The sequence below is a fragment of the Salmo salar genome, chromosome ssa23, assembly GCF_905237065.1.
Source record: "Salmo salar chromosome ssa23, Ssal_v3.1, whole genome shotgun sequence".
Lineage (NCBI taxonomy): Eukaryota > Metazoa > Chordata > Actinopteri > Salmoniformes > Salmonidae > Salmo > Salmo salar.
Genome location: NC_059464.1, coordinates 32,841,567 through 32,852,710, shown reverse-complemented (window position 1 = coordinate 32,852,710; position 11,144 = coordinate 32,841,567). Strand labels below are relative to the sequence as shown.

At 45.3% G+C, this 11,144-nt stretch overlaps 1 protein-coding gene across 1 annotated transcript in view; it reads left to right on the top strand.

Annotated features, from left to right (window-relative positions):
• The window catches only part of LOC106584438 (protein unc-13 homolog A), a 74,689-nt gene extending 66,067 nt beyond the window's left edge, over positions 1–8,622 (top strand). Inside the window, exons 40-42 of the mRNA XM_045706184.1 lie at positions 3,781–3,873; positions 4,054–4,213; positions 4,415–8,622. Coding sequence (XP_045562140.1) covers positions 3,781–3,873; positions 4,054–4,213; positions 4,415–4,703 — 542 coding nt within the window. The 3' untranslated portion in view covers positions 4,704–8,622. The remainder of the gene's footprint in view (positions 1–3,780; positions 3,874–4,053; positions 4,214–4,414) is intronic.
• The last annotated feature ends 2,522 nt before the right edge of the window (positions 8,623–11,144 follow it).

Sequence of the window (11,144 nt, the reverse complement as noted above, 5' to 3'; positions counted from 1 at the left end):
CTTTTCCATCAGTCTTGAAGGAGTTCCCACATACGCTGAGCACCTGTTGGTTGCTTTTCCTTCACTCTGCAGTCCAACTCAACCCAAACCATCTCAATTGGGTTGAGGTCGGGTGATTGTGGAGGCCAGGTCATCTGATGCAGCACTCCATCACTCTCCTTGGTCAGATAGCCCTTACACAGCCTGGAGGTGTGTGTTGGGTCATTGTCCTGTTGAAAAACAAATGATAGTCCCACTAAGCGCAAACCAGATGGGATGGCGTATCGCTGCAGAATGCTGTGGTAGCATTCTAAATAAGAATGCCTTGAATTCTAAATAAATCACCGACAGTGTCACCAGCAAAGCACCCCCACACCATCACAACTCCTCCCCCATGCTTCACGGTGGGAAATATACATGCAGAGATCATCCATTCACCTACTCTGCGTCTCACAAAGACACGGTGGTTGGAACCAAAAAATCGCAAATTTGGGCTCATCAGACCAAAGGACAGATTTCCACCGGTCTAATGTACATTGCTCGTGTTTCTTGGCCCAAGCAAGGCTCTTCTTCTTATTGGTGTCCTTTAGTAGTGGTTTCTTTGCAGCAATTCGTCCATGAAGGATTGATTCCCGCAGTCTCCTCTAAGCAGTTGATGTTGAGATGTGTCTGTTATTTAAAATCGGTGAAGCATTAATTTGGGCTGGAATCTGAGGTGCAGTTAACTCTAATGAACTTATCCTCTGCAGCAGAGGTTACTCTGGTTTTTCCTTTCCTGTGGCGGTCCTCATGAGAGCTCGTTTCATCATTGCACTTGATGGTTTTTGTGACTGCACTTGAAGAAACTTTCAAAGTTCTTGAAATTTTCTGGATTGACTGACCTTCACGTCTTAAAGTAATGATGGACTGTTGTTTCTCTTTGCTTATTTGAGCTGTTCTAGCCATAATATGGATTTGGTCTTTTATCAAATAGGGCTTTCTTCTGTATACAACCCCTACCTTGTCACAACAGAACTGATTGGCTCAAATGCATTAAGGAAAGAAATTCCACGGATTAACTTTTAACAAGGCACGCCTGTTTAATTGAAATGCATTCCAGGTGACTACCTCATGAAGCTGGTTGAGAGAATGCGAAGATTGTGCAAGCTGTCATCAAGGCAAAGGGTGGCTACTTTGAAGAATCTCAAATATAAAATATATTTTGATTTGTTTAACACTTTTTTGGTTACTACATGATTCCATGTGTTATTTCATTGTTTTGATGTCTTCGCAATTATTCTACAATGTAAAAATAAAGAAAAACCCTTGAATGAGTGGGTGGGTCCAAACTTTGGACTGGTAGTGTATATTAGAGCTGAGGGACATGCTGAGGGTCTGATTTCACGTCTCCTCCTCCTCAGAGATTTAGATACACACAGCTCTCCAATAAATAAGCCCTCTAATTTCTACTGTATTGTGCAGCTGTTAAATTATAACCAGTTTAGCTTGCTTTTATTCCAAATAAAAAAGTTTTGTGCTGCACCCTCTGACCCTATGAGTGACTTGAGGACTGACAGTCCCATCATGCCCCTGGACAGAGACGGAACTTGTTTGCCCTCCTACAGGACTCACCGACACATCAACATTTTTCAGTCACCACTGATTAAGACTGAAATCATTACAAACTCACATTTTAGGGAAAGAAAGTCAGTCAACCGACTCACCTACAATTTCCACCATCATCTCTCCTCCCTCCCAGACAAACGATACAGCGCCCTGCATGTATCCCCTAACGCTCACCACCCCCCAGGCCTATCAGCATGGAACAAAGGACCCCTAGCCCTAGAGCACAAACCCAGGCCCAAGGCTATCCTGTGTTGTGTGGAGAAGTACACACATTCCCTGGTCAAGTGCAGTTCAAATCCTGTTGGCTTTCTGGGCAAAATTCCCCTTGTAGTCACAAGATAACAAGCACTCTATAGACATTTTTTATTATTTATTTATTTCACCTTTATTTAACCAGGTAGGCCAGTTGAAAAGGCCAGTTCTCATTTACAACTGTGACCTGGCCAAGATAAAGCAAAGCAGTGCGACACAAACAACACAGAGTTACACATACACAAACGTACAGTCAATAACACAATAGAAAAAATATATGTACAGTGTGCGCAAATGTAGAAGAGTAGGGAGATAAGGCAATAAATAGGCCATAGAGGCGAAATAATTACAATTTAGCATTAACACTGGAGTGATGGATGTGCAGATGATGATGTGCAAGTAGAGATACTGGGGTGCAAAAGAGCAAGAAGGTAAGTAATAATATGGGGATGAGGTAGTTGGGTGTGCTATTTACAGATTGGCTATGTACAGGTACAGTGATCGGTAAACTGCTCTGACAGCTGATGCTTAAAGTTAGGGAAGGAGATATAAGACTCCAGCTTCAGTGATTTTTGCAATTCGTTCCAGTCATTGGCAGCAGAGAACTGGAAGGAAAGGCGGCCAAAGCAAGTGTTGGCTTTGGGGATGACCAGTGAAATATACCTGCTGGAGCGCGTGCTACGTGTGGGTGTTGCTATGGTGACCAGTGAGCTGAGATAAGGTGGGACATTACCTAGCATAGACTTATAGATGACCTGGAGCCAGTGGGTTTGGCAACGAATATGTAGTGAGGGCCAGCCAACGAGAGCGTACAGGTCGCAGTGGTGGGTAGTATATGGGGCTTTAGTAACAAAACGGATGGCACTGTGATAGACTACATCCAATTTGCTGAGTATAGTGTTGGAGGTGATTTTGTAAATGACATCGTCGAAGTCAAAGATCGGTAGCATAGTCAGTTTTACGAGGGTATGTTTGGCAGCATGAGTGAAGGAGGCTTTGTTGCGAAATAGAAAGCCGATTCTAGATTTAATTTTGGATTGGAGATGCTTAATATGAGTCTGGAAGGAGAGTTTACAGTCTAACCAGACACCTAGGTATTTGTAGTTGTCCACATATTCTAAGTCAGAACCATCCAGAGTAGACATGTTTGCACCCTGCCTCAGTATAAATGTGACTGGGCTGCTGGACTGCTCCCATAGCAAGGTCCCTCTAGTTGCCATGCTTGCTCTGTGTAAAGGGTTAAGCAAGGAATGGGTTTGTCCATCTGACTGGATCCATCTCAGCATGTTACTTGCCTACTCTGCTCTGCCCAGCAGCAGTAGAGGAGGACTGTGATAATCCTCTCCTCTCTCACTACCAGTCTCCTCATCACCACTGCATCCTAACTGAAAGTCTCCTACCCTCTGGGGCTGGGCAGGCAGAGTCACAGGGCAGCTATGAGTGGTTACATGAAAGTATCCAAATAACTTTAATAACATCAGATTCTTCTCATATTTAGTTTGCCCAGAACTGTTAACTGAAAAGTTATTTACAACCCCAAACCACCATTCTCTGATTGTCCCCTCATACAAGCCTACTTCTCTCAAGCCCTATCATTTTACATTTTAGTCATTTAGCAGACACTCTTATCCAGAGCAACTTACAGTAGTGAATGCATACATTTCATTTCATCATCGATTTTTTTTGTACTGGCCCCCCGTGGGAATCGAACCCACAACCCTGGCGTTGCACACACCATGCTGGCGTTGCAAACACCATGCTCTACCAACTGAGCCACAGGGACATCTGCCAGACTTAAGCATACAGCCTATCATGACTGTATTGTACAGAGGGAGTATGGGCTGAAGGGAAGATATTCTGGCTATAGTGTTGGCCTGCCTGCAGCAGTGAAAGAGGCCCCACTCTGGGCCACAAAGGAGTGACTTGTGCCCATGTCCCTGTCAGGCTCTGGTGTGGACGACGCCGTGGGAGAGGTGTCTATCCACGTGGAGATCTTCACCCACCCCAACACTGGAGAGCACAAGGTCACCGTCAAAGGTCAGTGTCCAGTCATTTCTGTCAGATATTTCATTTTACCATGTCTTAAAAATTGTTGTCAGAAGGTAACTCATACCACAGAAAATGTCTGTTTGGCTTTGTTGGGCGGGGTGTGTTAAAACCTTATTGATAAATTACCTCCCGTATCTATTTATTTTGTCCTCTCCCTCTCTGTCTCAGTGGTGGCAGCCAATGACCTGAGGTGGCAGACCACGGGGGTGTTCCGTCCCTTTGTGGAGATCTACATCATTGGTCCTCATCTAGCTGACAAGAAGAGGAAGTACGCCACCAAGTCCAAGAACAACAGCTACGCCCCCAAATACAACGAAACATTCACATAGTGAGTATTACAGTCTGGCCTCAGTGGTACAAAGCGTCTTGCGATTTTGGTGGCATCATATTGGAAGTGACCATGTTGAATATCGAAGAGGGAATCCTGTCAGTTTTTCATCTATTTACCTGATCACACTTCTACATTCCAAAGTGGTGGAATCAGTGTCATTGACTCTAAGCTGTGTGTCTCTGTCTTCTCTCCTTGCAGCGCCCTCAGTAACGAGGTGGGCACAGAGTGTTACGAGCTGCATGTGTGTGTGAAGGACTACTGCTTCGCCCGGGAGGACCGTACGGTGGGCATAGCCGTAATGCAGTTGAAGGACATGTCCTCTAGGGGCAGCGTAGCGTGCTGGCTCCCCCTGGGGAAGAGGGTCCACATGGACGAGACGGGCCTCACTGTCCTCCGCATCCTGTCCCAGCGCAACAACGACGACGTGGCAAAGGAGTTCGTCAAGCTCAAGTCAGATCAGCGCTCTCCCGAGGAGGGCCGAGGATGAGAAGTCTTTATTCGCTCAGCGCCATCTACAGGCTAGGAAGTCCTTATGCGGACTGACTGCAAGCCAAACTACTGGCCTGATTTTCAAGTGTTGGTGAAGCACAGAGAAACAGTTCTTTACTATAGTACTGTTCATACACCGATATCTTTATTATGAATATAATGAATATAATATAATATAATGAATCATGTCATTTTGCATACATATATTGATAAACACAACACTCACAAAACAGACCAACTACAACACATTCACACAAAGAGAGTTTAAAGGGATAGTTCGGGATTTTATCTACTTCCCCATAGTCAGATGAACTCGTGGATACCATTTGTATGTCTCTGTGTCCAGTATGAAGGCAACTAGAGGTAGTTTCGCGAGCCAATGCTAAATAGCTTAGCACAAAGACTTGAACTCCTCGGGTGGAACTAGTCGAGGAGACAGCGCGAAGAGTTCAGGTCTTTGTGCTAACCTAGCGCTAACACTAGTTAGAAGTGGCTTGCGAAATTAACTCTAACTTCCTTCATACGGGACGCAGAGACATAATGGTATCCGCTAGTTCATCTGACTCTTACGAAGTAGATAAAGGGCTTCATTGCCAAAATCCTGAACTATCCCTTTAAGTCATAGAGTATATAGTGTTCCTTTATCTCTCCCTCTCTCCATTTCTCATAGCATGGGCTATGTCTATTAGTGCTCTTCCAATCACACATTTGAACTAGAATTTGCCAATCTTGACTAGTTCCATGCATAGGTATCGAAATGGTCCTGCAGATCAAGATCTTGTAGCCTTGAAAGTATTGACCTCTCGTCTATTACTTACTGTATATTACCTGCGCTTTCGCTTCCTTTATCTAGACTAGACTAGTGCCAATGGATCAATCAATAACGTTATGTCAAGTCAAGCCCCAAGCACAAGTTAACAGGACCAACTGTGTACAGCAGACCATCAGGCTTTTAGGCCTCATCCATTCCAGAGTCAGGTTTACACAGACTGGTTTATGATAGTATTTATATGTGTTTTGGTCCTTTTTTAATTCCCCTTTGGAGTTTCTATAGGAGAGCAGGCTGGACTAAATATAGATTGAAATGTTTATTATATAGAGAGATATTATCGGTCAATTTATGATATATTTAAAGACTATATGAAGACTTGGAACTTGAAAGAGTGTCCCTATCTGTGTCGCTGTTTATAAGTCTGTTTGTCTACCCTGTTACAGAGCACACTGCCTGAAACCCTCAAATGCCTTGTCCTGTCAAACCTGTTGTCTGTCTTCAGTACAAAGTGAACCTGATGAAGACAAGCCTCGGAGCACTGTGATTCATCAGTGTGTGTGTGTTTGAGAGGAAGAAATGAGTGAGTGTGTGTATATACTGTTTATGTGCGTCAAATGTAGACACCAGTGTTCCCTGCTTGTGTAAATGTGTTAATCACAGAAAGCCATTGAGAGGAGAGAACACAATACAGTGGAAGAATGCGTATTCTATAGTATATTTTGTTTCTTTGAGAATTTCCTCAGTGTCTTTGACTTCGGGGAATGAAAGTAAAACAATTTTGGGAAGGTTTATTGCTCGTTTGATCGGAAAACATTCCGTGTGTGTGAACAGAGCGCCATTCGTTTGCCTTGGAAAACAGCCACCTCCTCTCTCTCCTTCAACCTCTCTGATCGATATGTGTCAGCGTGGAGGAGAGCGTTTAGAGACAAAAGACAGAGACGTTTCTTACCGCTTGCGTTGCCATAGCAACCTCTTCTCAAATGATGATGTCAGGCCACACGTGACCCCCACGGTCTCTTTCTTCCCCTCTGCTGGGGCAGGCACACATAACCTAGACATGACCACATTCACCTAAAATGGCCTCTTACCAGGCTGTGTGATCCTGGTTTTGTGCACACGGGTCTGTTCACAAGGGATATAGTACCAGTCCTGCCCACTCCAGTGAGAATTGCCATAGATGGTGACTGAGATAGCTTTGTGGGAACAGGACCAGTGTCTAGGGCTGCGTATGTGAACACTTGCCGTCTTGTTCATGGCGCTCACATTTAGAAGCAGCACATGGAAAGCATAGAAGGCTATTCAGCACAGGGAACGATTGGAGGTGTAGTAGCTCATATTGTGACCATGCTGTAGTGCCATTCTAGGACCTCCACCTGAATCATTTATTATTGATTAAACTGCCTGGAGGAGGTTGAGGCTGCAGAAGAGGAATGTATGTATTCCTGTGATGTCATGATTGGCTTATATTATGACTGTGATTGTAATGACAGGTCTCTCTGATCTCCCCCTCCTCTTCAGCCCACTGAACTGCCACCCTTCTCTCTACAGCCCACTGTACTGCCCCTCTTCCCTCTACAGCCCACTGTACTGCCCCCCTTCCCTCTACAGCCCACTGTACTGCCTCCTCTTCCCTCTACAGCCCACTGTACTGCCCCCCTTCCCTCTACAGCCCACTGAACTGCCACCCTTCTCTCTACAGCCCACTGTACTGCCTCCCTTCCCTCTACAGCCCACTGTACTGCCCCCCTTCCCTCTACAGCCCACTGTACTGCCCCCCTTCCCTCTACAGCCCACTGTACTGCCTCCTCTTCTCTCTACAGCCCACTGTACTGCCTCCCTTCCCTCTACAGCCCACTGTACTGCCTCCCTTCCCTCTACAGCCCACTGTACCGCCTCCCTTCCCTCTACAGCCCACTGTACTGCCTCCCTTCCATCTACAGCCCACTGTACTGCCTCCTCTTCCCTCTACAGCCCACTGTACTGCCCCCCTTCCCTCTACAGCCCACTGTACTGCCTCCCTTCCCTCAACAGCCCACTACACTCCTTTGCCTCCCCTGGGTTTTGGTCCATCTGCCCCAGGTATCATTTAAACAACATGATATCAGTGACTCTGCTCAGACTCTCTGCAAGTAGCTGCCCTTACCAATTACAACTTACGCTGATGGTCCAGCCCCGAAAAGCACTTAATATGTACAACAGATTTTGATTGTGGTTCGCCTATTTAAACATGTGTACAACTTGAGTCTATCTAATCGGTACAGTTTCTATCTAGATCAGTCGGTTTGGAGCAGTCGTATAATGTTTACAGTGCGAGTAATTATCAGCACAAAGTGCTTTCGTTGAGTCGTGTAAATGCTGTTTTGAAACGGGTGACAATGGCTAAACAACATGGAGAGCAGGGTCAACAGAATCAGCGTAGAGAGGATCAACAACATTCTGGTCATCATGGGTATTGTAAATATATAGACATATATACACGAGATATATGGAAAATGTATATAGAAATAGTTACACTGAATGAAGTGATAATGCTGCTACTTAGTCATCTAATGAGACAGGAGTCTATAGTCCCTGAATACACAGCCTCACAGACTGCGGTGCTGTAACTGTACTAATGTACAGGTATTGCAGCTGTAGCAATGAATGGCACAATATCTTATTTATTGCTGTTGACAATGATACAAGTATATTCGGTCACTGAGACCATTCTCTTCCAGACGTTTAGTGTCTGTGTGTTGAGGTAAAATAGGAAATCGCACCCTTTCAGGTTTGCATGTATGTAGTACAGACAGGTACGAAGGCATGGTATAAACACGCGGGTACTGTCACTGACACGTCCACATAGGTACACGCGGGTACTGTCACTGACACGCCCACATAGGTAGACACGTTGGCCGTGTTCAAGAGCATCAATTGACTGATCTACAAATAATAATGAGTAGCTGATTAGGATGATGATTTGTAGATCAGTCAGTCTGCAGTCGCCGACTGCAATCTTCGAACGCGACCACACAGTGATGCCAGCCCTGTACATAGGAAGCAGTGCATGATGGGAAAAAACATGTATTGTGCCAGCACGCGTTATTTGATGTTATATTTGGCAATTGTCTTATTCATTTTTCTTAATATTATTTAAACATTATCAGAGGTTTGTGAATGTATGTATATATATATATATATATATATATATATATATATATATTTTACACGTACTGCTGATGATGTGTGACTGTTACAAAGTACTCGCATGAGAGGTTTTTTGATACTGAAGATGTTTCTATTTTTTTTTATTCTGAGTGTTCTTATTGGGGTGTGTGGGGTGTGTGTGTGTGTGTGGGGGGGGGGGATTGCAGCATTGCTGTGTTTCTGCTTCCAATAAAATGTTAGAGAAAATCTCTCATTTTCATAGTGTCCATTTGGAGTGAGAAACATCTTTACACTATTATTTTTACATTGTATAATTATAATAATGTATTCTGATATCTGGAACATATTACCAATTTCTAAATGTATTAAGCACACATTTCCAATGTACAAACTTTCACAGTAGAAAAGTACACATAGGTAGGCATTGAGGTAGGTGGGATGCCTCTAATAAGGACATGTCTAGTAGCAGACAGGCAATACTGTAATCTTAGTACAGATAAGGACATGTTTGTGTCAAAAATCAATACTACGAAACAGATAAGAATAAAACCCAGATGAGCATTCTAACAGCTCAATAAGAACAGTAATATTCTGCCTGTACATGTGCTACTGAAAGAAGGAGTTAGGCCTGATACAAAGTAAGACAATTACACACACATTACTCACGTATTACTTTGATATACTGTATATCCTGCAGGGAAAAGACCTTATGCAGCAGTACCAAGACTTGTAATCCACAGTGAAAGACCTGTATAACTACTGCTTCCTCTCAGGCCCGTCGCAGGAAACGCATCTTAAGGGAGTCTGGGATGTCCAGCTGGTCTGGGGCGGCAGGTAGGGGAACGTGACAGTGAACACACGCCCGACGACTCCGCAGCCACTCCTCCAGCAGACTCACATTATACCTGGCAGAACGCAAGGATGAACCCTTATAGTCTCATCCAACAGTTACCTTGTTTCTACGCTATACACAAACTGACACCTTTACAAACCAACTCTAGATTATGTTAGACATCTGGTTGCATATCTTTTAGTGAAACTGCGCAGGCCCTGTGTGTGTATACATGCATGTGTGTGTGTCTGTCCTCTGACCGTATCTGCAGGCCGCGGCTCCAGCTACACATGTCCTTGTGCAGCAGCAGGCTGTTGAGGGCAGAGGCAGAGAGGAGATGGGTGAGGCCTGAAGGCCTGCTCCATCAGGGTGGAAAGCAGGGCCTGGCGGAACAGGGCCGTGTGGAGAGCACCCAGCTCCCTCAGCACCGCAGCCATACTGGGGGCCACCCCTGTCCCTGTCCCTGGGGTCAGACCCTGCACGCTTCCTAAAGCCCCTCAGCTTCAACCCTGACCCAGACAGTCCTGGGATCATCTCACTCTCCAGCATGGCAGCAACTGTGGATGGAGGGAGAGGGGGGAGGGAGGGAGGTAAGAGGGAGAGCAGGGTGGGTAGTTAATAAATGTTAATACATAATATGAGCTATTAATGTTTACATGTTAATACATAATATGAGTTATTGCCGGATAAACGGTTCAGTTGGCTGAGTTGGTTGGTTGTTGGCTGAGTTGGTTGGTTGTTGGCTGAGTTGGTTGGTTGTTGGCTGAGTTGGTTGGTTGTTGGCTGAGTTGGTTGGTTGTTGGCTGAGTTGGTTGGTTGTTGGCTGAGTTGGTTGGTTGTTGGCTGATTTTCATATCGTTCTATCATTAGTCAGTCGTACCAATGGTGGGCTGCAGGCGGCTCTCGGAGATGGACAGGAGCTGCTGATAGTCCTGGATAAAGAGGTCACTCAGAGCACGGTTCAGGGCAATGAGGTAAAAGGTCAGTGAGGTAAAAGGTCAATGGCACCAGATCCACAGCGCCATCCTAGAGATCCTTCACATATACAGCATTTTAATCCTATGTGTGAGGTGTTCTTCAGCCACAGTGCTGTCATATCCACATCATTACAGTGTTTCTGATAGGAGGGGGGAAAGAAACATAACGATCGGATAAGAATGGATAAGAGCGCTGTGAGCGTAAAAGCAGAAAAGTGTTTGTGAGTGTGTGCGTATGTGTGTGTGTACCTTCAGAGCCCCCTTCATGGCAGTGACAGCAGCAATGCCGAGGGACCGGGTCTTGTCTTTGGGCAGTGATGCCCAAAGTTACGGTATCTGCACTGTAATCCACCTGAAGATACCAGACCACTGAAATGAGGCCCTACCTGCTGGTCTGCACTGGAGGGGTCAGAGCAGGTCAGTTTAACCTGCAGCCTCAGGGCCTCCAATTCCGCCTCCTCCTGAGAGTGCTGGCTCCGCAGCTGGCTCTCCAGGAATCAGACAGGTACACACAGACAGGGGGTAGAATCTATCTGCATTAGTTTATTGGTAACAAAATGTAAATATATAAAGGGTGGCAGGTAGCCTAGCGGTTAGAGCGTTGGGCCAGTAACCAAAACATTGTTGGTTTGTATACCCGAGCCGACAAGGTGAGAAATCTGTCGATGTGCACTTAACCCTAATTTGCTCCAGGGGGCCATACTACTATGG